Source organism: Lissotriton vulgaris, chromosome 8 (genome assembly GCF_964263255.1).
Source record: "Lissotriton vulgaris chromosome 8, aLisVul1.2, whole genome shotgun sequence".
Lineage (NCBI taxonomy): Eukaryota > Metazoa > Chordata > Amphibia > Caudata > Salamandridae > Lissotriton > Lissotriton vulgaris.
In genome coordinates this window covers 1215329423-1215356553 of record NC_141696.1, presented here as the reverse complement: position 1 = coordinate 1215356553, position 27131 = coordinate 1215329423, and the positions used below count along the sequence as shown (strand labels likewise).

Below are 27131 nucleotides of genomic sequence, written 5' to 3'. Positions count from 1 at the left end.
TTATAAAACTTTATTAACAACTAACTTTAACGAACGGAACAAAAACTAAAAACATTTAAACATTTCTCAACACAAAAAGCAACAATGGTTAGAAGCTGTCTTTTGTGCGAATAGTCCCAAGGCAGCACAACGTGCAGAGTTCTGGACGGCACCCAGGTGATGTCGCCTGGGTGCCGCACTGGTTTAGGGATCCTACAATGCTGCTCCGAAAATTGGCGTGGGGCGTCCCGGGTGGGGCGGGGGGAGGCCTCGTCAGTAGCGGTCTGTTGTGCGAATAGTCCCAAGGCAGCACAACGTGCAGAGTTCTGGACGGCACCCAGGTGATGTCGCCTGGGTGCCGCACTGGTTTAGGGATCCTACAATGCAGCACAGAAAAACAGCGTGGGGCGTCCCGGGTGGTGCGGGGGGAGGCCTCGTCAGTAGCGGTCTGTGTCCAGTGTCACATGGCTGACACAACATGTACGACAGGCACCCAGGTGATGTCCAGTAAACTGCCGCACTGGTTTTGGTACCCTACAATGCTGCTCCGAAAATTGGCGTGCGGCGGCCCGGGGGGGGGGGGGGCGTAGGGGAGCCGGCGTGAACGGGCCTCCCCAGGTGGCGGCCATCTAGCTGAGTTGCGCTCGCTCTTGCGGCCACAGCGTCTCGCTCACCATGTTGTTGAGTTGCTCCCACTCTTGCAGTGCAGCGATAGGCGGCTGCCACATGGCTCTTAAAATGGCGGACAGCTCCTCGGTTTTAGGCCTGGTCCACTGAAATGGTCCTGGGACACTTTGGAACTCGGACGCTTGCCTGCTAGGGCTTGGGCTCCATTCTCGAAAAGCGTCCCCTCAGCCGTGAAGATTGTATAAAAGTCTTGGGGGCCCCCGACTCCCGCAGGCTTCCGGTGGGGAGCGGCTGCCATGATTGCTCGCGGAATGACCACGACGGAGCCACGAGATGGTGGTGCTCTCATGCTGACGCCAGCTTCAGTCTGAATGATCCAGAAACAAGGTGGGGCTTTCATCGTTTGGGAAAAAAAAATGTTCTAAACCAATGAAAAGTGTTATTTTTAGGTCATATGACCAAGCCTTCCATCTTTAGGAAACCAAAAGTAAAATGAACCAATGAAAAGTTTTATAAACAAGTCACATGACCTGTTATGCGGCATAGGGCTACAAAAAGCGTAGAAAATCCGTTGGCACGTGAGGCGGCGTCAGTAGCGGACCGATGTGCGAATAGGCCGAAGGCAGCACAACGCGCCGAGATCCGGATGGCACCGAGGTGGTGTCCAGCAAATTGTCGCACTGGTGTGGCCATCCTACAATGCTGCGCCGAAAGACGGCGTGTCCAGCTGAGTTGCGGTCACTGTTGCGGTACAGTGACTCGAACGCGCCGAGATCCGGATGGCACCGAGGTGGTGTCCAGCAAATTGCCGCACTGGTGTGGCCATCCTACAATGCTGCGCCGAAAGACGGCGTGTCCAGCTGAATTGCGGTCACTGTTGCGGTACAGTGACTCGAACGCGCCGAGATCCGGATGGCACCGAGGTGGTGTCCAGCAAATTGCCGCACTGGTGTGGCCATCCTACAATGCTGCGCCGAAAGACGGCGTGTCCAGCTGAGTTTCGGTCACTGTTGCGGTACAGTGAGTCGAACGCGCCGCGATCTGGATGGCCCAGATGTTGTGTCCAGCAAGTTGCCGCACTGGTGTGGCCATCCTACAATGCTGCGCCGAAAGTCGGCGTGGGGTGCCCCGTTGGCTTATGAGGTGATGTCAGTAGTGGACCGATGTGTGAATAGGTCGGAACCAGCACAAGGCGCCAAGATCCGAATGGCAAGTCCTGGATGTTGAGTGCCTCAGTTGAGAGTTCTGAGCAGTGCTTGTAAGACTATCTGAAGTTTATTATAAGAATCAGAGTAAGTTGAAGACTGTCTGAAGCTTATTTGCACCTGCTGCAGCTTCACTAGGTCCGGCGGAACTTTTTGCCTTTTCCTTTCTGCTTTTTTTCCTACAATGCGTTTCATCTGAAGACACGACCAGGTCCCTGAATGTGTGCAGGGGGACGCTATTGATTGAATGAAAATGGCGGCTTGACACAAAGCTGATTCAAGTGTTACTGTTGGTGCTATACAGACAAAAATTGGTTTTCAGTTTGTACATTCTTCAGGTTTTTTTTTCCATCCAAGTCTGATTGAGAGTTTGTAGAAAAATGGCTTCAGATTTTCCACATACTACTCTTCAACATTCTTCCTAAATGTAACAATGTGAAACTCACTAGGAGAACGGCTGTTTCTGTTTCCTTTCAAAATGCTGCCAACAATATTTTCTGAATGGAAGACACCATCTTGTAGAATAAAGGGCCGAAAGGGGTTCTGGTCTGGCCGATGGTTGGTGGAGACATTTTGACTATATCTTGGACCTGCCCGGCCTCGCCCAAAATGGCGCCGGTATAAATGGGACTCGTAACTCCTTGCCCGCAAATGTATATCTAGAAAATGTTATTGTAAGTGGCCCTGTCGTATTTTAATTACAAAATGTACGTCCACCGATTCCGCAACTGTTAGACACCTTTGTTCTTGTCACCTAATGGCCCGCTCGTTACGTTCTTCTACAATGTAAATGTCTCCTCATCATATACGATTTCAGTTTGCTCCGTGGCCGGCCCACGTGGTTATAGGCCCGTATTTGTATACTGACATTTTCACAATAAAGGTTTTTAAAACAAAACACGGTAGTAGTATTTACATTTGTAAAGTTTTTACTTTTAGTGACTGTTTTCGAATCAGTAAAAGGCAAGTGAAATAAAGCAGTCCAATTACACGACGGATAAAAGGTATAATATGTAGGAACGCAGTAAAGATAAATGGTCAAGGGCAGTTGTGTTTTTCATGTCTGCAACATAAAGTGATCGATAAGAATCTGATAATCAGGCGTATCGGCGACTAAGACAGCAGGCCGAATCTCTTTTACTCAACGGCTCCGTCATGGAAGGAAGAAACGCCCTTTTTCTCGAAAAAGGAATATATTTTACTTGCAAGACAGTTGTAAATTTTCCGGGAAAGTACATTAGCCTGGAATATTATAACATGTGTTTGAAAAAAAAATATTGTTCGAAAATAATAAAAAGCGTAATTTTTAGGTCATATGACCAAGCTTTTCATCATTAAATTAACAAAAGTAAAATGAACCAATGAAAAGTTTTATTAACAAGTCACATGACCTGTTATGCTTACGTTACGCGCTGCGCGCCGCGCCTCGGATCACTTCCGGGTGCGCTAACGCGGCGTGTCATAAAACGCATTACGCGACAACGTAGGTCAAGAATATAGTCTAAATGTCTCCACCAACCAGCGTTCAGAACACAACCCCTTTCAGCAGTCCAAAAAGTTCTGTTAAATGACAACAGAGGGGACAGGCAACAAGAACCATCAGTCAAAGAGGGGAGGGCAAGTTCTTCTCTTCCGGGTCATGTTGGGGCGCTACCGGAACTGATCGAATTGGTAGTCTATAGTGTTTCTGGATGTTTCAGACTAAAGCTGGCGTCAGCATGAGACCACTACCATCTCGTAGCTCCGTCGTGGCCATTCCACGAGCAATCATGGCAGCCGCTCTCCACCAGAAGCCTGCGGGAGTCGGAGGCCCCCAAGACTTTTGTAGAATCTTCACGGCTGAGGGGACGCTTTTCGAGAATGGGACCCAAGCCCTAGCAGACAAGCGTCCGAGTTCCAAGGTGTCCCAGGGCCATTTTAGTGGACCAGGCCCAAAACCGAAGAGCCGGCCGCCATTTTGAGAGTCCTGTGGCAGCCGCCTATCGCTGCAGCGCAAGAGCGGGCGCATCTCAACTACATGGTGAGCGAGACGCTGTAGTCGCAAGAGCGGGCGGTAAACAGCTGAATGGCGGAAGAGGCACAGTGTAGCAAAAGCGGGCGGAATGGCAACTAAAACGATAAAGGGGCGCCCCACTACAGCTTGTCTTCAGGTCAAACGGATTGTGGGACAAGGTCCAGAATTGAAGAGTCATCAAAAGGCAAAAAGTTCCGCCGGACCCCGGGAGCCGGCCGCCTATGTCGGGGGCGATCTCAGGCTACACCAGTGCTATAAGACTTGGGGAGGGTGTCGGAGCCAAGCGTCTTCTCCGAGTCCATGGCCATCACAACGCCCCTGAGGGGCCTCCGTCAAGCTGTTTAGGAAGGTAACATATCACATTGTTTTCTAATGCAGTCAGGTCCACAAACGACACTCACTTACTTTGAGAATAGTGAAGCTGCAGTAGGTGGAAATAAGCTTCAGACAGTGTTACAAGCACTGCTCAGAACTCTTAACTATGGCACCCAACATCCAGAACTTATGCTATTTGAGAATGGTAGTGACATCGAAGCATCTCAGGGACCAAAACCATTAACGTACTTTCACGTATGAAAATCTTACTTGGGGAGGGGGCAGGAGCGAAGCGCCCCCTCCCAGTCAGCGCCACCACACCGTATGTTGAAAATCTGAAGCCATCGTTCTACAAAGTCAACCAAACTTGGATTGAAAAATCTAGAAAAATGTACAAACTGAAAACCAGTTTTGGTCTGCATAGCATCAGTAGCAACGCTTGAGTCAGCTTTGTGTCAAGCCGCCATTTTGATTCAACAAAGCACAGGCATTGAAAAAGGCTGAAATTCAGAACTCTAAACTATGGCACCCAACATCCAGGAGCTTGCCATCCGGATCTTGGAGCCTTGTGCTGTTTTCGATCTATTCACACATCGGTCCACTACTGACATCATCTTATAAACCAACGTTATGTAAATAGTTTTTTAATAAAATGTTTTACCCTGTTTCTTTGCTGGTGTGTTGTCTATATTTTTAATATTTGCATAGGGTTTGTCGTTATTTTGTGCGGGATGGGTGATGGAGCCGAGCTGTCTTGCAGCCCTCATGGTGTGGAGCTCAGTTCATCTCACTATTTTCGTATTTCTCATGAAGGGTTGTTCCTAATATTTCTATTTTAGCGAGGTCAAAAAGAGATCCAATTAGTGGCCTACTGATTTTGCTCGATTACTTTTATTTTTTTACACGATTTTTCACTATCTGCAAAGACTAAACAGAGTATTGCGACTTTGTGCTTGTTTGTAAATAGAGAATGATCCAAAGAGAACCAATTCTAAAACAGTAAATGCTTGGACAACAATCAATCAAATGGAGAGACAAGCAGGCACGACGGATTACAACGGGGGTAAAGGCCTGCGTTAACTACCCTTCAGTATCTGCAAAGAGAGAGTACTACTAAGACAAAAGAGGGGAGGGGGGGGGGGGGTGCAGCGTTCAAAGCACATCAGCGTGCATAAATACGAAAATGTTTTTATCTATCACGTACTTGACATTTTAAAGCTTTTCATATTTGCTATTAAAAAACCAATGAAATTCACAGAAAAAACCATAGGTTATAGTGGATATATAGTTAGGAATTTGCATTTAGAAAACCTTGAAAATTCAATGAAAAAACCATTGGTTTTAGGCCATATATAGTTAGGAATTAGCATTTACAAAACCTTATTTTACTCGCATAAAACCATTGAAATTCCATATATAGTTAGAAGCGCTAACTATATATCGCGCACCCGCAATCCACTGCTGATGATGTCACATATTACATCATTCATGACATGGTCAGTGACATCACTGATGACATCACTGATGACATCTCAAATGACATCACTGATGACAACTCAAATGACATCACTGATGACATCTCAAATGACATCACTGATGACATCACTGATGACAACTCAAATGACATCACTGATGACATCTCATTTGTCATCACTGATCACATCACTCATGTGATAATACAATGAAACTCTTCAGACTCTAATATAACCTTACATACACTCAGTATAAACAGACACTCACAGACTGTCACTCATCCATGGAGTTACTCACACACCTAGTCAGTCATGCAAAGAATCAATCACACCTCCATTTCCTCAACTATAAAGTTATACACATCTTACTTATTGAAACATATAATAACACATATTTATTCTCTTATATAATCCCTGATACAAGCTCACAGTGATCGATACAGCCACTCACACATTCACTGGCTCTTATGTTCAGTTATTTATATATCTCAACTCTCACATGTATTGTGTTTTACATACGTACTTACTTGCACATGTAGCAATGAGAAATCCATTCACTCACCAACACACCCATGCATAGTCAACCGCCCATATAGCTATTTCCACATGCACTCTTGAACTCATACTCCTAGTGAATCAACTGCTTACACATCTATGCACAGAGTCACGCACCTCCCAGCCACCCACACACACACTCAGCCTCCCATTCAAATACTTGGGCAACCAATCAATAACCCATATGGCCACTCTTATAGCTACTGATCAACACATGCAGCAGCTTACACAACAACAAACATACTGATGCACAAATTAAGACAGTTTAGTCACTAACCCATGCACTCAGTGAGACACATTTAATCACTCACTCATACAGTCAGTCATGCACCTACTAAATTCTTCATCCAGACACTTATACATCCACTCATTCTTCAATATGTGAAACATATTTAAACTTTACAGACACATATAATCACTGGATGTTGTGATCAGTGATGTCATCAGTGATGTCATTTGAGATGTCATCAGTGATGTCATCAGTGATGTCACTGACCATGTCATGAATGATGTAATATGTGACATCATCAGCAGTGGATTGCGGGTGCGCGATATATAGTTAGCGCTTCTAACTATATATGGAATTTCAATGGTTTTATGCGAGTAAAATAAGGTTTTGTAAATGCTAATTCCTAACTATATATGGCCTAAAACCAATGGTTTTTTCATTGAATATATATATATATATATATATATATATATATATATATATATATATATATATATATATATATATATATATATATATTACCTACTGGCGGTCGCCAGTAGGTAGTTATAGTTAGGATTTTTTTCAATGTTAAATCTGAAAATTCTATTTGGAATAACTTTGGCGCCGGTTGACGAATCTGCCTGAAAATTTCCTCAAAATGGCCTCGCGGCGTTCCGGTCCTTCCCTGAAAGTTTGGGGGGGATTCATCAAGCGGGGGCCGAGATAAAAGGGGGGTCCCAAAACGCGTTTTCCCCATGTTAATTTCCATAGGGCGGTCGATTTCACTTTTAGCCCGAACGGCTGAATGGATTTCCACCAAACTTGGCAAAATTGTAGGGACTGGTAGCCCGATGTGCCTTTGCTATGTCTCAAGATATGTGCTCCAGTGGATTTTGAGTAATTAAGGTTCAAAAAAATATATATATCTATAGCCGCGCTCCGGTACGCGCACCGGTACGCGCACCGGGCGCTTACCGCGACTTGCGCGCAGAAAGCTGATTGGCTCTGGGATGTCTGTAAACATTCTAAACAGTCCGGAGCGGCCGCCATCTTGTGTCTCGGTAGGATCGAGACACGAGAGGTGGCCAAAACAAAGAGGGAAATGACCATAAGGGGGCAGAGTAGACCCCCCTTGACCCCCTAGGTTTGATGTGGGGGCCATAAAAGGGCCCCGCGGAGCATAAAAAAAATTTTTAAAAAATTTGATTTTCGCGGGGTGAGCGCCCGGTACGCGCACCGGTACGCGCACCGGTAAGCGTACCGGGGAGTGTACCATGGGGAAAAAGAATGACAGTTTTAAAAGTAGCTGTTTAAAAAAAAAATGTTTTGTTGTTTTTTTTTATACATACACATACATATATATATAAATGCATATGCATATATATATATGCATATATGTGTATATGTGTGCGTGTAGAGAGAGGTAGAGAGGTAGAGGTGTAGAGGTAGAGAGGTAGAGAGGTAGCGGTAGAGAGGTAGAGATTAGTAGAGAGAGAAGGAGAGAGAGGTAGAGAGGTAGAGAGTAGAGAGTGAGTAATAGAGAGTAGAGAGTGAGTAGTAGAGAGTAGTAGAGAGCAGTAGAGAGAGTAGCAGAGAGTGAGTAGTAGAGAGTAGTAGAGTGAATAGTAGAGTGAGTAGTAGAGAGTAGTAGAGTGAGTAGTAGAGAGTGAGTAGTAGACAGTAGTAGAGAGTAAGTAGTAGAGTGAGTAGTAGAGAGCAGTAGAAAGTGAGTAGTAGAGAGTAGTAAAGAGTGAGTAGTAGAGAGTGAGTAGTAGAGAGTGAGTAGTAGAGAGTAGTAGAGAATGAGTAGCAGAGAGAATAGTAGTGAGTAGTAGAGAGTGAGTAGTAGAGTGAGTAGTAGAGACTAGTAGAGAGAGAGTAGTAGAGAGTGAGTAGTAGACAGTAGTAGAGAGTGAGAAGTAGAGAGTGAGTAGTAGAGAGTAGTAGTCAGTAGTAAAGAGTGAGTAGTAGAGAGAGTAGAAGAGAGTGAGTAGTAGAGAGTAGTAGATAGTGAGTAGTAGGGAGTAGTGAGTAGCGAGTAGTAGGGAGTGAGTAGTAGAGAGAGAGTAGTAGAGTAGTAGAGAATGAGTAGTAGACAGTGAGTATTTGAGAGTAGTGGAGTAGGAGAGAGTAAGTAGTAGAGAGTAGTGGAGAATATTCCAAAGTTTGGCACAGCACCACTTTCACAATGAGTCCAATCAAATCATATCACTTAGAGTCCTTATTGAAGCGCTGAATCTTGGTGTATATTCAAATGCTTTTATTTTCCTTAAGTTTATGTACCACAGCCAGCCGAAAGGTTTCGTTCTGTACAACAGAACTTCTTCAGGGCGTTCTTATTTCCTTCAAGTTATGTCGGTATCCAGTTGTCATATAACTAGATATTTCTTCCAAATGTTAGACGAGACATAAGTATATTCTTATTCAAAGTGACTAGGTATCACTTTTACCCACACAATTCGGGCAGACTTGAGTAATTTATAGCATCCTCAAAGTCAGTCTTTCAAAAATTCCAAAGTATAGGACATGATAATCCAAATCCAAATGTTTCTCAAGAAAAGTAATTTACAATCGTTCGGAATATCGGTGTTTGGGCAGATATGATCCAGGGACCCCCAGTATGCAAGGGGAATTAGTCCCCCCTCTACAAACGCGCCAGTGGCCTGCATTGCAGAGAGGTGTAACAAGGGTGTGGCCTCATTACACTTCTCTGCAATGCAGCTCCCTCGCGCATACTGGAGGCTCCTGGTGGACCAGTTGACCCCAGGGACCCCCAGTATGCAAGGGGAATTAGTTCCCCCTCTGCAAACGCGGCAGTGGGCTGCGTTGCAGAGAGGTGTAACAAGGGGCATAGTCTCATTACACCTCTGCAATGCAGCCCCTGGCGCATACTGGAGGTTCCAGGTGGGCTAATTGGCCCCCAGGGGCCCCCAGTATGCAAGGGGAATTAGTTCCCCCTCTTCAAACATGCACGGGGGCTGCGTTGCAGAGAGGTGTAAAAAGGGTTGTGGCTTCATTACACCTCTCTGCAATGCAGTCCCCTGGCGCATACTTGAGATTCCTGGTGGGCTTTCAGGTCTTATATAGTTAGGAATTAGCATTAAAAAAACCTTTGAAATTCACTGAAAAAACCATAGGTTTCACACCAGTTATAGTTAGGAATTAGCATTTAAAAAACCTTTGAAATTCACTGAAAAAACCATAGGTTTCACACCAGTTATAGTTAGGAATTAGCATTTAAAAAACCTATTAAATTCACTGACAAAACCATAGATTTCACACCATTTATAGTTAGCTGGAAATTTTACTGACATAAAACCATTGAAATTCCCACGTTATAGTTAGTTGGACTCACTATAACTTGCGCGCCTGTAATGCACTGCTGATGACGTCACATATTACATCACTCATGACATGGTCAGTGACATCACTCATGACATCACTGATGACACCATCCTTGTGACAGAGTGACAGACCTAATTTCAGTGTAATGTAACGCTTGAAACACATATTCAAAAATAGAAACAAACATTTTCAAAAAAATGGAGATACCCAAACCAGTAACAACAACCAATTTAGTAATTCCACCATCTATATACACATCCACTCATTCACCAACAGTTCTATATAGTCACTCATATATATACTCACTCATCATATGTAGTGATACACCTATACATCCTGTTACACATCAGCAGTCATCCAAAAGTTACTCACACACATACTCACACATGCAAATAAACTATTGAACATCCATTTATTTGCATATACATTTATACACACACTACCACCTTACTTCTAAGGAAACTTACCCATACTTACTCTCTTAAACAATCACTTATAGAAACACATACTTATTTAAACAGGAACTCCTACAATCTTTCACTATATATACTATACTCACTTATATACATCAATACTCACATATACTAGATTAAAACATATGTCGTTACTAATGAAGACACTAGTGAGACAGTCATTCACTCACTAACACACACATATACACACTCATCCACCCATACAGTCCTGCACATATGCTGTCTTCAAAACACATACAAACAGTGAGTCAGTCACCAACCCCTGCAGCCACTTATACACAAAGAGAAACACTGATACAAACATTTAAATATTTAAACAATACTCGCTAATATATGTATTCACTAAGATACACGTAATAAGCCAGTTACCCAACCAATTTTTTTTTTAAAAAACATCCATTTACACACTTATTTAAACATTTATTCTTCCATCGACCTTTACAAATACATATATAAAACAAATTTATTTTTCAGAAAGACACACATTCACTGGATGGTGTCATCAGTGATGTCATGAGTGATGTCACTGACCATGTCATGAGTGATGTAATATGTGACGTCATCAGCAGTGCATTACAGGCGCGCAAGTTATAGTGAGTCCAACTAACTATAACGTGGGAATTTCAATGGTTTTATGTCAGTAAAATTTCCAGCTAACTATAAATGGTGTGAAATCTATGGTTTTGTCAGTGAATTTAATAGGTTTTTTAAATGCTAATTCCTAACTATAACTGGTGTGAAACCTATGGTTTTTTCAGTGATATATATATATATATATATATATATATATATATATATATATATATATATACATACATACATATATATATATATATTCACTGAAAGAACCATAGGTTTTAGGAATGTTATAGCTAGCCAGACATTTCACTCATAGAAAACCATTGGAATTCCTCTGTTATAGTTAGTTGTACTACTGTAACTCTTGCGCCCGCAATCCACTGGTGATGATGTCATATATTACATCATTCATGACATGGTCAGTGACATAATTGATGACATCACTGATGACATCTCAAATGACATCACTGATGACATCATCCAGTGAATGTGGTTTGGTTCCATATTTAAATATGTATTATATATATAGCAATCTGCATTGAAGAATGAGTGGATGTATAAGTGTCTAGAAGGTCGATTTAGTAGCAGTGTGATTGACTATTTACTTGACTAATTTATAGTGTCTCACTAAATATATTGGATAGTGACTAAACTGTGTGAGTCTGTATTACTTTCTCAGTTGTCGTCTAAACTGCTGCACCAATTAGTTACTAGCTACGTGAAAGTCTATATTAGTTATTGGTTAGTTAACTGATTATTTGTATGGGAGAGTGAATCTGTGTGTGGTTTAGTGGGGTGGTTTGTGACTGCCCAAAGATGTGTCAATAGTTGATTCAGTAGGTATTTGATGTTAAGACTACATGTTTTAACCCCTTTGCTGCGGGGGTTAATCCCCCGCTGTGCTAGGGGGAGGGGGGCGCGCACAGCGCTCCCATGCTCATGACGAGCTGAGCTCGTCATGAGCTACGGCGCTCCTGTTCTCATGACGAGCTCAGCTCGTCACAAGTGTATTGCCTCCCGTGGAACGCTCAGCACAGCAGGGGAATTCTCCCCGCACCTGAGCGTTCCACGGGCCATGACGAGCTGAGCTCGTCATGACCACCGGAGCGCCGTGGCTCATGACGAGCTGAGCTCGTCATGAGCATTCAAGATGATAATACTTGTTTGGGTGAGTGAATAGGTATATGGATGTGCTGATGAGCAAATATATCTCTCAATGGTACATGTCCAACAAACTAGAATAATAAAAGGCAGTGTATGTGACTTTTGTTGTACATAAATAAGTATACATAAGACTCAGTGATTGCATGAGTGACTGTATGGATAACTGTATACTTGTAATAGTAATTTTATAACACACTAAGGGGGTCTATAGGAGGACGGGCGGACTATCAGATTATGGGACCGCCCGCCATAAGGGCGGGGGTCCCATGGGGGGTATTCGGATGCTCCCGCCACCGTGGCGGGCGCATACTGCATTTTTAACATTGTGGGGGGCGGTGCTCTCAGCACCGCCCGCCACAATGCTAAAAATGCATGAGATGCATTTGCATACACAAAGCGGCAGGCACCGCGCAGTGCCTGCCGCATTGTGTATGCAAATGCAGTGGGGTACTCCCCATATGCATCCCCACCTTGCCTTCACCATGGGGGCCCGCAGGGGGCCCCCAAAGTGAAGACTGCCTTTCTTTCAGTGGCGGCATTGCCGCCACGGAAAGGCATTCCCCAAAGCCCATACTAATATGGCTGGCGGTGTCTGATAGACACCGCCACCATATTAAACCTTTTCCGCTAGGCGACCGGGGCGGAAAAGCGGCGGACGGTCTTTCCATCTGCCGCGGTCCCCCCGCCATAATAATATGGCGGGGAAAACGGGTGGCGGGCGGTTGGAGGCCCGACAAGGATGTCGGGCGGATCGCCACCGCCCGCATGGCAGTGGCAATCTGCCCGAAATCCTAATGGGCCCCTAAGTATGAGTTACTATGTATGTGATTAAATGAAGTGGTGTTTGTATAAGTGTGTAGCTCAGTAAATATAAGTGTGATCCATTGTTTGCATAAGTGAGCAGGATGACTGTATAAGTAAATAGGATGTGTGCTGGTGTGTAATGTCAATATAGGTGTTTAAGTATATTTCATAGTGTTCTATTGCTCATTGACAGCATGTATGAGTGAATTTATAGATAATTGATTACATGTTTGTGTAGATCTAAGAATGACTGAGTGGGGGTTTAGATACTTGTATTACTGTATCAATGGATTCAAATATGGTACTCTATATTTTACAGAGAGTTACAGTTAGTACAACTAACTATAACAGAGGAATTTCAATGGTTTTGTATGAGTGAAATGTCCAACTAACTATAACATTCCCAAAACCTATATTTTTTTCAGTGAATTTCTAAGGTTTTTTAAATGCTAATTCATAACTATAACCTGCCTGAAATCAATGTTTTTTTCAGTGAATTTCATAGGTTTTTAAATGATAATTCCTTATTATAACCTGCTTGAAACCTATGGTTTTTTTCAGTGAATTTCAAAGGTTTTTTAAATGACAATTTCTACTTATTATGTTGAACACTTTCCCATATTTTGAACCACGCGCTGGCTGCACGACTCATAATCTGTACGGTGGGTGACTCCAGCGCCTTTGATGCACAACTTCTACGCATTTGGGACTCAGCATTAATTTTCCACATCACGAGCTACTAGCATACAACTCCCCATGTGGAAAAGCAATCTTGATTTTGACAGAGAGAACAGATTTCCTTGCTATGGGAGGGCGGATGGACACCCCGGAACACTGCAGGAACCGGCCCTCCTACAATACATAAAGCCCCGGAAAATGGTAGTCCCCGGGGCTTTGGAGACCTTACCTCCCCCCCTGCCTAGCCATACTTTTTTTTGTAGCCCCAGTGGGTAACGGGGCCCTCAAGTGCTCCAGGAGGGGAGCCACATAGTCCCCCTCCCACAATACATAAACCCCCTCGGCTTTCAGGACTTTCGACCCCTCCCCCCACCATTTTTTTCTTTTTAGCACTGGGGGCTGGCAATCCCCGAAGCTCTGGGCCCCACATAAAATTAAATAATTTTGCCCCCGGAATTTAACCCCCCGGAGAAGAGTTATTTAAAAAAAACTCCTTTTTATTTATTTTACGGCACAGTCCACGCACCCTACACGCATCCCGTTTAAATATAAAAATGTGGACCCTGGGGGTCCTTCTAGGACCCCTAAGTAGGTCTACAGGGTAAAATTATTTCTACCCTGCCCCCTTTCTCCCTTTTGAACACATATTCCACTGACTTCCTCAGCCTCGCTTCTACTGAGGCACAAAATGGCTGCCAACAGTTCCTGGTTTTGAATGTTTACAACCGCTTGACAGCCAATTAACATTGAGCGCGTGATCAAAAGACGGTGCACTTATGCTATGATGCCTCGCACAATCCGCGGATCCACTGCGCCCATAGATATATAAATGACTTTAACTGTAATTTTCTCAGGAACTACTGAACAGATTGACACAATATAAGCAAAAGGCACAAGTCGGAAATGAGGACTACCTCTCTGCCAAATTTGGTGTAATTCCGTTCAGCCGTTCGGGCTATAGCCGTGGCTAAAGGTCCTATCGGAAATTGCATGGGGAAAACACGTTTTGGGACCCCCCTTTTTTCTCGGCCCCCGCTTGACCAATCACCCCCTCAGGGAAGGAGCGGAACTGAGCTGGCCAAAAGTTTGGAAAATTTCAAGAAGGTTCCTCAATCGACACCAAATTTATTGCCGATAGAATGTTGTGGATTTCCTATGGATAATAGGTCCTAACTATAACTCCGGGTTAGAGGTAGCCCGGTTATCCAAATACCTCACTGTACAACAAAGTACAGATGCAGTCCACAAAGGAATAACGTCCACAGTCCAGAAGTCTGCTCATAGCTGAGTTTATTTCCGCATTTAAAGCCAAAGAAAACATATATATATATATATATATATATATATATATATATATATATATATATATATATATATATATATATATATATATATATATATATATATATATATATATATATATACACATATATATATATATATATATTTATATATATTTTTTTTTTTATTGCAATGTGGTCTATTGGCAGGATCGCTCTGCAGCGGGTGCCGGCGTTGGGCGAGACCAGTGGCCAAAGTCAATTATTCCCCTAAAATTCACTCACCATATCAGTGAACAATCAGTTGATTTTTTAGATGTAAGGGTATATCACAAACTGGGCAAAATTGCAACCACCCTTCATAGAAAGATCACTGCAGGCAACGCAACTCTGCACGCCAGCAGTTCTCATCCGCAGCACACTATAGAAAACATCCCCTATGGAGAACTGCTCCGTCTAAAAAGAATTTGCAGCAGTGAGGATGAACTAGAGAGATGCACTAATGAAGCACTTAGCAGATTCAGGAGGAGAGGGTATCATGCAGACACCTTAAAGAGGGCAGTTCAAAAGGTCAATAGTAAATCTAGGGAATGCCTTCTTCAGCAGAACAGTGATAAACCAACCACCGAAACGAATTCTGCAGAATCTGAATTAAGATTCATCACACCGTACAGTTGCCAGAATAGGAAAATTAGATCAATCCTTACTAAGAGCTGGCCGATACTACAAACTGACAATGTGATAGCATTTGACCTCCCTGACAACCCTAAAATCACTTTCAGGAGAGGACCAACCCTCCGAAATCATGTTACCAATGCGTTTCCCGAAATCCTCAAACCGAAAAATTGGTTCCCGCAACATCAGGGCTTTTTTAAATGCTCTAGTTGCCGGGCATGCAGGTTTGGTGTAAACACCAGTACTTACATGACTCCCTTCAGTCCCACGCCTGTCAAAATCAAAGGCAAATATGATTGCAGAACGGAGTTTGCTGTGTATGTCCTGACGTGTACTTGCGGCCTGCGGTACGTTGGAAGTACTCGGCTTGCGGTGCACGCCAGGATTTTACAGCATCTCCGGGCAATTGTAAATAATGATAATGCCTACCCAGTGGCGAGACATTTCAAGAGTGTCCACAATAATAATTTGGAAAGTCTCAGCTACTTTGTCCTTACCTCTGTGCCTCGTCCTCGTAGAGGAGGAGACAGAGACAAACTACTCCGCCAACTGGAATCCAGAATGATATTAGAGTTAGACACTAAGGTCCCGAATGGGTTGAACACCACTGAGGACCTATATCATTTCCTATAAAGTCACTATACCTTATATACACAAGCCTCAACATAATATCTGGTATCAGGAGGCGTTGTGTATCTTTTTGCCCAAAGATTTATTAATGAAGTCCGCCTCCCCATGCAGACCACTATAATTAATTCACTAAAGTTAATTAATAATTGTATATACACCCCTTTTTCTGTTTTTTAGTAAGTTGTCTTACTTTCCTTCACCTCGCCCCTTGTATATATTTCACGTTTGAACTTTGAATCAAATTTACCATCACTGTATGGTGAAATATGATGCATGTAAAACTACCATATTCAAAGTCAAACAATAATTCATGATTTTGTTTATTTATCTTTATATGTTGTTACTCACTAGATGTTGGGGACACAATCCCAGTAATTTTGTTGGGATAATTACACTATCAGACGTAGGAAAACTGTTTGGGAAAATAGAGGCTGCCATCAGTAGTTTGATGTCCTCTTAGCCAGCACAGTTAGGTGGGGTTGCCATCTTTTTCTAACGATGTCCCCATCTACTTATAAACAGGGTATGAATTATTTGATTTTCAGGTAGTTTTGTATATATTTGTACAGTATTTATTGAGTATCAAAATATCGTCCACTGAACATAGTTTCCCCAACACAGATGTACATATGAAATATGGTCGTTTGTATATAGAGTAAACTGACGACAATTATTTGTACATATATGAGTGACAATAATCTTTATAGGTGTATATGTATATTCCTGTACAGATTTTGAGTAATCAATAGTGTCAACATATTTAATTTAAAATTTGGGTTAGTTCGTGACATAATCATGATATTTACTTTATTCAATTTATTTCTTTACTGTTGATATATATAAATGATAGAATCTGTACTACTTTTGTCCTTGAAAACTTTGAGAAATTTGTGACATTAGGCATTTATGCGGTTAGAATCTATGTCATTATTTTACTTAAAATGAATTTATTCAGAAATCAAATTTTTACTGTGTGTCAGGCAATTTTAAGTCACATTAATTTCATGTGTCTTCATTTCCCTCTTTTCCCGAACAATTGCCAGAATATATGTAGTGATAGTATGTTGTCCATGTCTATAGGTGTCACATGGTTTGCACACGCAGTTTAAAAAGTTCAGGTGTGAGGGGTTTTAATTGACTGTGATCAAGGGCATCCCGCCCGAAACGCGTCAGTTTTCTTTCTCTGTTAAGCGTTGCTTAATAAAACTCTTGCCTGAATACTGGATTCGTGGAGTTGCCTGCTTTCCTGGGGATCCGGGGCGGCAGTCTTGCTTCTTGTTTTCGAGATATATATATATTTATATATATATTTTTTTTTATTGCAATGTGGTCTATTGGCAGGATCGCTCTGCAGCGGGTGCCGGCGTTGGGCGAGACCAGTGGCCAAAGTCAATTATTCCCCAAAAGACGCCGCACACAGCAACTTCAATTTGAATGTTTATTCAGTGCCCAGTCTGACACACCAACGCGTTTCAGCCTTGCCGCCTTGCTCATTGGGAATAAATAAATATATATATATATATATATATATAATATATATATATATATATATATATATATATATATATATATATATATATATATATATATATATATATATATATATATGATCAAAGGGTACAGGGATGTTATAGTTAGGATATAGAATTTGAAAAACCTTAGAAATTCACTGGAAAAAACAAAGGTTACAGGGACGTTATCAATAGGCTAAGATTTCACTCGTACAAAACCAGTGAAATTCAGCAGTTATAGTTACTTGAGCTAATTATATAACTTATGACCCGGAAAGCTCTGCTTCTGATCTAACATATTACATTATTCATGAATGACCTGGACAATGAATTCACTGATGATGTCACACCTCGCCCTTGCACAGACACTTGCTGCTCCTGAGGACGCTTTTTCTCCCACCTCATCGTCGAAGCATGGAACACCCTCCCCCTTCATCTCCACACCGCACCTTTGCTGACCTACTTCAGGAAGACCCTTAAGATCTAGTTCTTTGACTGATACCTGCAGCACAGCACCTGGATACCCTCTGGGGTGGTTAGCTGCACTATACAATTACTACTTGATTGAAAATCGTTCATTCTGGACCAAAATCTAGTTTCCTGCAAAATTTGGTGTAATTATGTTCAGGGGTTCGGGCATGATGATAAACCCATTTTGAGACCCCCCTTTTTCTCGGCCCCTGCTTTCCAGACAGCAACTGAAGTGAGTGGCAAACTAGTTTTGAACATTTTGTGAAGATTCGTCAAACGGCGCCAAAGGTATTAGCAAAAACAAAAAACGCTCTAAGGAAACTACATCCTAACCATAACTGGTGACCACCATTGGGTAATTAATACATATATTTATATTTGTATATAAGATATATATATATATATATATATATATATATATATATATATATATATATATATATATATATATATATATATATATATATGTGTGTGTGTGTGTGTGTGTGTGTGTGTATGTATATATATATATGTATATATATATATATATATATATATATATATATATATATATATATATATATATATATAGTTATCTACTTCTTTTCTGCATAATTTATGTGGCACGCTAAGACTGAAAGGGTTTTGTTTTGACCTATACTGGTGCTCCCTTGTGTCTGGACAAAGCTAAACCTCTCTGAAGGGCCATAATAATAGTCAAACATGTGTCACTGGTTTCTTTTATCAATTCCAGCTTGGCTTGGATGATATTTTACCAATCCAAAGCTGTAATGCTGTGCCTGTAGTGGTTAAATGCTTTTGTCATTTTACAGCTCGGCATAGATGGCACAGTGCTAATTCTAAGCTTAAAAACTGCTCTAGGAATGGCAAAAGACGTTGTCCCTTTCTAGCTCAGCGTGGTTGGCACTGTGCTAATCCTATGCTTAAAATGTTTGCTAGAAAAATATACATTTGAGGTAATCAGATTCAGAATGTCTCTGGTGTTTTAGGGTGTTCTATACAGGAGCTGCTCTCCACTTAAACTTGGGAACCACCTAGAGTTCTCTTCTTTTTTTTGCATAATTTATGTGGCACTCTAAGCCTGAAAAGGTATTGTTTTAATATATATATATATATATACATGGTGTGTGATGATGTGTACGTTCTCCTATGAAATTAAATGACACGGCCACCAGCAGCAGCCACGTCATCCCACCATATTTTAAAATTTTTGCTTTTGGCCAAACCTGCACAGCATCGACAAACAGCATTGGCAAAGCTAAAAGGTGAGGTAGACTGTTTCCTTTACCCAGTTACATGCTGTGACAGGATACAAGTTAAATGACATATACTCATCTTTAAAGGGCAGAGGAGGCGGCGTGGCCACCGTTTTAAAAGATATTTGGGAACTTCGGCTAGGGGACTCCTCTGCGTGGGGTAACTGTGAGGTGCTTGATTTTAGCGTGCGCTTCTCAGCACACTTCACTCTGGGGGCCTCTCTGATCTATAGACCTCCTGGCCCCACGGGTCCCTTCCTTCACAGCTGTGGGGATGCCATTGCTGTCAGGGCAGTTAGGATTACGCAATATCAGATCTTGGGGATCTCAGCATCCACCTGAACTGCCCTGATACCAGAGATGCGGCTGACCTTTTGGATATTTTCCACTTGGCTCAACTTGTCCAGCATGTCCGTCTCCCTACTCACCAGGCGGACCATCTTTTAGACCCTATTTGTTCCAATTTCCCCCTCCTCATAGGAGATCCCTGCCTCGTGCCCTGGTCCGATAATTTTTTATCTCACTTTTCCTGGGCGTTATCCAGTGCTGTCGCTCCCCGGACTTTCCCCTACCAGAAGTCCGCCCTTGGCAGGATTGTCCCTGTGAAATTTAAACTGGCTCTTGATCACTCCAGACCCGCTTTGCCTGAAGTACTGGAGGAGTGTCTGTCCGAGTTCTCTACTTGGGTTGCCAACTTATTGCTAGTGGTAGGTGCATACATACCCATACTAGTAATGCGCCTTCCAACAATAGCTTACTGAAATCTTGTCAGAAAAGGACCAAATGCACATAACTCATAATCATAAAAGTGACTCATTTTCTGTGATTACGTACCCACTTCCTGATATAACCCTTTCAGACGTAAATCTAATAAGTGATAGATAGCGAAACTTTAATTAATTATAACTACTTGTGATGCCTTATGCAGTTCTCCATTTCACCCTTTTCTACTTATGGTGCCTTTAACCCGTTTAGCGGGTCGAACATTCCGCCCCAGTGCGGACGTTCGATCGTGCTAACGGGATTCGGACGTCCAACGGTCGTGCGCAGCACCAGCGAGGTAGTGCACGCGACGACCGTTGGACGTTCGAAGCACAGAAGGGGTTAAATGACCAATCACATGCACATCACTCTTGGTCACGGTAATTGTCACTACTATACTCATAGCCTGGATTTTAGCATTTACTTTAAGAGTAAAAAAGGATGCTAGTATCCTGCCCATAAGAAAATAATTCAATGAGTCGGAGGTTTCTGGAGTGGTTACTCACTATAAGAAATTATACTAAACTTGAATTTTGAATGGGATATTTATTACATAAATGTTTTACCTTTGAAGAAGTTGTTGTGAAAAAAGAAAACATGATACCAGGGAAAACGTGAAGACTCTGCAGCTTGCATGAACGTATTAAATCATATATCAATATTATTCAATATGAGCGCTTTGCCTATATTTTATGTGAAACAACCAGCAAGAGGTGCACAGTTGGCATGAGTGCCAGGACATATAAAACAATTTCGGACATGCAACCACTTTTGTGTCACCTATCATATATTATTGTTGACAAGACATTTAGATGTTGTTACACAAGGAAATTACAATCTCTTGAAACATTGTAAGAATGTGGATTATTAGTTGGGGTGAATGGTAGTCCACCACAAGTAATAATGTCACCATCCTTGTTAAGTCCAGTAAAGGTTTCGGCATTTTAAACCTAAGCTCAATCTCTAGTAGCTATGACACAGAACAGACAGGCTTAATTTAAGAAAATATGTGAAGCATTTAGAAGTACTAAAACAGTTAAAAAGTCATAAATACAACACAATACTAACCCCACTACCATTGGCAGAAATGGAAAATCATTTAATGAACAAAATGACACCAAAAAGACATAAATCCAATATGGGGAACCAGAAATATGAATTTATAAAGATTTATACAAAAATAACTTCAAAAATCATTAAGCACCAAGTGCAGTAATCTGGTTGCTATTGAATGGGACATAGGCACAATTCAAGGCTGAACAGGGTGGAGAGCAGGTCAGATACAGGAACCAAGTTCATCCTGTCACAATTCTTTTATTCTGACTTGGTCTCTGAAATGGAATTCAAAAACCCTCAGCGATGCAAAGCAACAGGATGTAACAGAGAAGAGCTCGGAGCCAGATAGCCTTCAGACGAGTTCACGGTGAAGCCATTGACTTGTGGTGGGAAATCTCGGAGCAGGATAAGTTCAAAACTTGCACCCAAGAATGTTTTCTTGAGGATCTGATACTTTTGGCACCTTTCTATGTTCGGACTCAGTGACTTATTTTGGAGCTTTGATTTCTCTAACGGGGTGAGGCTGCAAGCTGTATCTGAACCGGGCTCTACAAGGGTGGGTAGCCTTTCCACACCCAACGAATTTGTCTCAGCTCTGGGAGCAAGATAACACCTTATCAAAGGGGCCATTCAGATCCTGGGAAACAGTTGTAAGCTTTTACAGATAGGCTTCTGGAGGCATTAGGCAGATAAAAGCTGACTTTTTTTAAAGCACCTTTTGCTATATATTTATTACAAATCTGACTTTACAACTAAATTGGCCACGTAATAAATGTTTGAAAAGTGCAAAAACAAACTTTGTAGGGATTTCCTAGGCTGAGATAAGATTTTTTTTATTGTAATCTTATATCCACAGTGCTTTCATATAGAACAGCCAACCATGCTGCAGTGAAAATAGCTTTTGGGGCATTGTAGCTGTAAGGATCTTTTACATTAAACATTTACAGGTCCTACTTCTACATACAATGCACCCTGCCTTATTGAGCACTGATGTATGCAAGAGACTCCTGAAGGAATTATTTTTGAAGAAACGTCCATAACGTGCAAGATTGGTAAAACACAAACTAATCACTGATTGATAACTTTACAAGCAGTTGTTAAAAAATAATGCCTTCAGGAGTCTCTTGTATATTATTAGCACTTTACCTGAGGGAAGATTGGGTTGCCCTGTGGTGTTTTACTTATTGGAAATTAAGGCCTACTTAGGGGAGACTTATTAATATTTAAAAGGAGGAATTAGGCCTGTCGAGAGGTTATTTTGACAGGTCAGAGTTGCAGTTTTAAACCTGCACAGGCAACAGCTATGTTTGCACTGCCACTGTAGTGGGTGCAGAATGGGTACTGCTGTCCACTAGTGACATTTAACTTACCGCTCCTCGGTACATTTTGCACCTTATACTAGGGATTTGTAAGTAGGTTAAGCCAATTAGGAGTATAGCCATGTTTAAGGGATCATGCACTGGGGCCTGGTTAGCAGAGTCCCAGTGGACAGAGTAAAAGAAAGCAGCACCAGCCCTAAAAAACTGGGGATGCTCAGAAAGAGGAATTTTCCTACAAAACATGAATTCAGAAAAAGTAGCATATGTGAGGTTTATGTAACAAACAATGAGGCTTAACGAGCAGAATTGTATACCACATATTTGGTTACGGAAATGAAACCCAGAATTATATGATAATAAAACTAAGTGAAAAATATTAAATTGATATATCTTGCAAATGTGTAAATTCCAATAATTAGCACCACATTTTAAACAAGGTGTACACAGTACTGAAAGCACAAAACTGGTAACAACTGGTAATAATTATTTTTGTGACCAGCAAAGAATTTTACAAACAAACCTATGTACTAATAGGTCAGCTTGTAAAATTTTAATCCAGACTGGTTTGTAATTTAACCAACCACATGAATGATAATGAGGTATGTCTCAAATTGCAGATCACTCAATTGCTGCCCATCACAGGGCTGAGAGTCAGCAGAGCACCATGCCTGTGATTGTTTTTAAACAAAGTAGTGAACTTAAACAAAATGCATCTCATACCTATTTTGTATTTGGAATGGACTTTGGGTTGAAATACAGAGTCAGGAAAGGTTTATAGACTCCTGAAATGGGTTTAACACATACAAAACCTGTTTTTCACTCACAAACAGCATATCGGATGGTTTGCAACCATCAAACCATTTAGTATATCTGACCACTAAATCTCTAGGTTCCAAGGTTAGCAAAGGTTCACGCTCGATCACATCTGCCCCCTGAAATGGTACTCTCAGAAATGCTCAGCATTTGATATTTCTTACCTTCTTAAAAAAACATACAATATGTCAATGGGAATAAGATAACAATATATTTATTCTGCAGTTTCTTCTGAACGTGAAGATATCACACTTGAAAGGGTATTTCAGGGTAACCTAAGGTGCAGGAGAGGCAAATGATGATGTTTACAAAAAGAAATCTGTCTGAAACATTGTTGGGTGCACCCCACTTTGGTGGTGTATTAGGTCGCAATACTGTACGCAAATGTATCAAAGCCATAATGTTTTTTTTTTAAAATGTACATCTCAGCAACACAAGAGATGGATGGCTAACCTTCCACTTCCTGAACAGCTGCAAAAGATGCCTTGCTAAATGTTGGACTTCTGGTCACAGCTTAATATAAGAATCTTTCTTATACATAAATTAGCATAAAACCCAGTAATAATCCAAAATGTATATTCCAACAGTGTCTCATCATCTGTATAGGTACAATGGGGCCTTAGAAATTCACACAGTCGTATATTAAAGTCCCTAAAAGCTCCCTGACTGGGGTTAAACTTTTATGTCCAGGTTTCACTGTTTAATGGGCGTTCAGATACGCCTCATGTTGTATCAATCGATGGTGAGATATTTCACTCAAGTTAGGCAAATGGTCTTAAGGTGCAGTGATGTATTTCCTAAAATAATTCCTGAATCACACCGATCTTATGGTTATAGCTGCTACTGTACCAGTTCAAATACTCATATTTGTAAGAGTCTGTTGAGGTTTTAATATCCTGGAAGTGGAAATCAATTCTAAAATATCGATCTTAAAATATTCTTCTAATTACTGCCACTCTGTCAGAAGTAAATACATAACTAACCTGCTCACACAGGCTGATAACCTACAGGGTATTGTGCCATAAAATCAATATACAGTTTAAAACAGTACATACAGTCATCCCCGTAAAATAGTCCAGAAACCTGCATTTAAAAAAATTATTTCATACAACACACTTTAATCATACGACCTTACTTATTACGTACACGTTAATATTTTATATGTGCTTTTTTTAATCAAATGTGTACATTTGCGATAAGTAAATTTGCTAACCTTCCACCAGCTGGTCCATGGTGCTGATTTTCTTACTCCCATCCGCGGTATAGAGTGTTCTCACTCCCTGGGGCAGGTTTACATTGTCAGACAGAGTCCGGGTGAGATCGGCTAGCAGAGCTTCGAAGGACCGGTATCGGTCGGCAGACACGGCGTACACTATGCCTTTGAAGTAGCGGTCTCCATTGCGGTAGAACCGCACTTTCTTGGCCTTCTTCTCGGAGCTGAGCGCCTGCAGGGTGCGAGTTCGGTAAAAGCTGCAGTGGGCGCTGTGCGTGGGGCTGGGGAGGCCGTTCGCCCGGGAGCCCCGGCTGTATCGTTGCGCCTTGTCGCGCTCATCGAAGTGTTCCAGCTCCATGTCTCTGCCGAAGGACATCTTGAGGTACCTAAGGGGAAGAAGAAATTAAAGTTTATATTGCAAGACCGCTCTCTTTTAAATGCCCTGCCCTGTTTTTGTGAGTCACATTAGAACATAGGGAGTTTAGTTCGAAATATGTTTTGAAATCTTACATGCAATTTATGATCCAAATATTAAGAGGAATTATGCGATTTTGCGTCTGTGGCGTTTTCCACCTAATTATTGATATGTCGGATTTGCCACATAATCCTTCATCTGATGCATAACCTGCATACTTCAGCAAAGGCTTCTAAAAACGCAGCAAAACGTGTTGCCCCACAGTGGAAGGCCCTTAACAAAGGTTGACTGGTCGCTTTTCTATTAAATATTCCTGTATTTGGATGTCACAGTGGTACTAATGAGGTGAAACCTTTGCACAGAAAGAGTAACAATGAGTAAAAATGACAAAATATTGAGATAATGCTAACACAAAATGTGCCGCATTATACCACATACTTTGCCTTTTCTTGTTGCAAGATTTAGTCGACCAAACGAAAATCCAGCAGTATGATTTATTTTCCACTGACCGGCAGCAGCGGCTCCACCGTTATGGTGGAGGAGCGTAGCTTCGACTGCTGCGAGCGCCGCACACACAAACACATTAATTAAATATAAATATATACCATTTTATTTTGGTTGGAGGCTTGCGCTATTACAGCGCGAGGGCAGGGGGCGAGGCTGATTTGTGCAATTGCACTATTACTGCAGCCCCTGCCAGTGCGCATGTCAGATTGACCAGCCGCACTTGCGCATTTCAGCCGGCACAATCCCAGGGCTGAGAAACAGCTGAGGGATTGCAGCCACAGGCCCCTGTCACAAAATGAGTGCTGGGTTAGCCTGCTCCAACCAATCAGCCCCAGGATTCATTGGAATCACGTTGCACAAAGAAGGAAGTCCTTCCCTTTCCTGCTGCCTGCTGGAGTCACTGCCGAAGAGGGAGATACCAGACATGGCTCCGTGCAACATATATGGTGAGCTTTTTGGACATCCCACCTCACCATATTTTAATGTTGCCAGCTGCCACTGCACGGGCATATGTTTGGGAGTAGGACAAGGGATTTGCTATTAGGAAGGGGAAAGTGGTGATCATCTACAAAGTTGTAACTTTGTAAGTATTCACAGACGTTGCCAAAGGTTTTCATATCCAATTTCCAAATGTAACCTTGCTGCAACAAATTGCTGGAGCAAGTGTGCACACTGAGTGTAATAAAATATTTCCAGGGACGTAAAAATTTTCCATGTTAACAAATAAAACTAAAATATTTCGCATGTGTAAATGAGCATTCCAGCCAGACTTACGCTCATTGAGAGCACTTCAAACAGTCGTGAGGAGCAAGAGTATGGTGGGAAAATGCCCAGAGTTTTACAATTTTGCGCGGATATTGATGTGGAATCACAGGCATTATTTTTGTGACTTGGGCCTTGAAAAGCATATATGAAGGGAACATGACATTAGAAGAGTGTTTTAGTGTAACACACTGATTTACAAGCATATTGTGGTGCCTTGGATCAGCAAAATCATATCTTAAAATCCTTAAGAGCTTCAGGAGAGACAGGCTCTCTTTAACATATCTTGTTGTGCTTGAACAATCCTCACTAAAATCTGCACTTGATAAAGGACCATGTAGGAAAGAAACTTCCCTTTAGGAGGACAAGGCATTGCGTTTGCAATATATAAGCATTTGAAATTAGCTAGAAATCTTGTGGTCTTTAGTGAACAAAGGCTGTTCTGAAGCTTTTGGGGCAGAGCTTTCCCATTGAATTGCTTTTAAGTGGGAAAACATATTGCAAACAGATCACCAACATACCTGAGGCAGATCTTACATAAGTGTGCATGGATATTTTGTTACAGAGACATTATAGTTAGGAAATAAAATTCAAAAAAACCTTAGAAATTTAATGGAAAAAACTAAGGTTACAGGGACGTTATAATTAAGTTCAGATGTTATACAGAGAAAACCATAGAAATTCAGCAGTTATAGTTACCTCAAGAAACACTAACTTGTGCCCCAAAGTAACTACAACTCGCTCCCTTGCCATGCACAGTTTTCTCATCAATAATTTCACTGCAAATGTTGAAGTGATATTATCAATGATGTCATAGAAGATGTCATGAGTGATGTAATATATGGGGTAATTAGACCTGCAAAACTGATTACGCAGTATATGTCCTGTTGTGTTCCTGTCCCAAGAGTATGATCTTCCCAGAACACAAACGCATTCTGCAGCACCTTAAAGCAATAAAGCACAAAGATAACACCTATCCAATAGCACAGCATTTCCACACAACACATGGAGGGGACCATAAGCTACTTTTATACAGTGTG

General features: G+C 41.7%; 1 protein-coding gene across 2 annotated transcripts in view; it reads right to left on the bottom strand.

The window, feature by feature from the left end:
• DCLK1 (doublecortin like kinase 1) overlaps positions 1 to 27131 on the bottom strand; it is a 1249627-nt gene that overhangs the window by 1146636 nt on the left and 75860 nt on the right. For both annotated transcript variants that reach the window (XM_086935106.1, XM_086935105.1), the window contains exon 2: positions 24408 to 24793. In XM_086935106.1, coding sequence (XP_086791232.1) covers positions 24408 to 24783 — 376 coding nt within the window. In that variant the 5' untranslated portion in view covers positions 24784 to 24793. The remainder of the gene's footprint in view (positions 1 to 24407; positions 24794 to 27131) is intronic.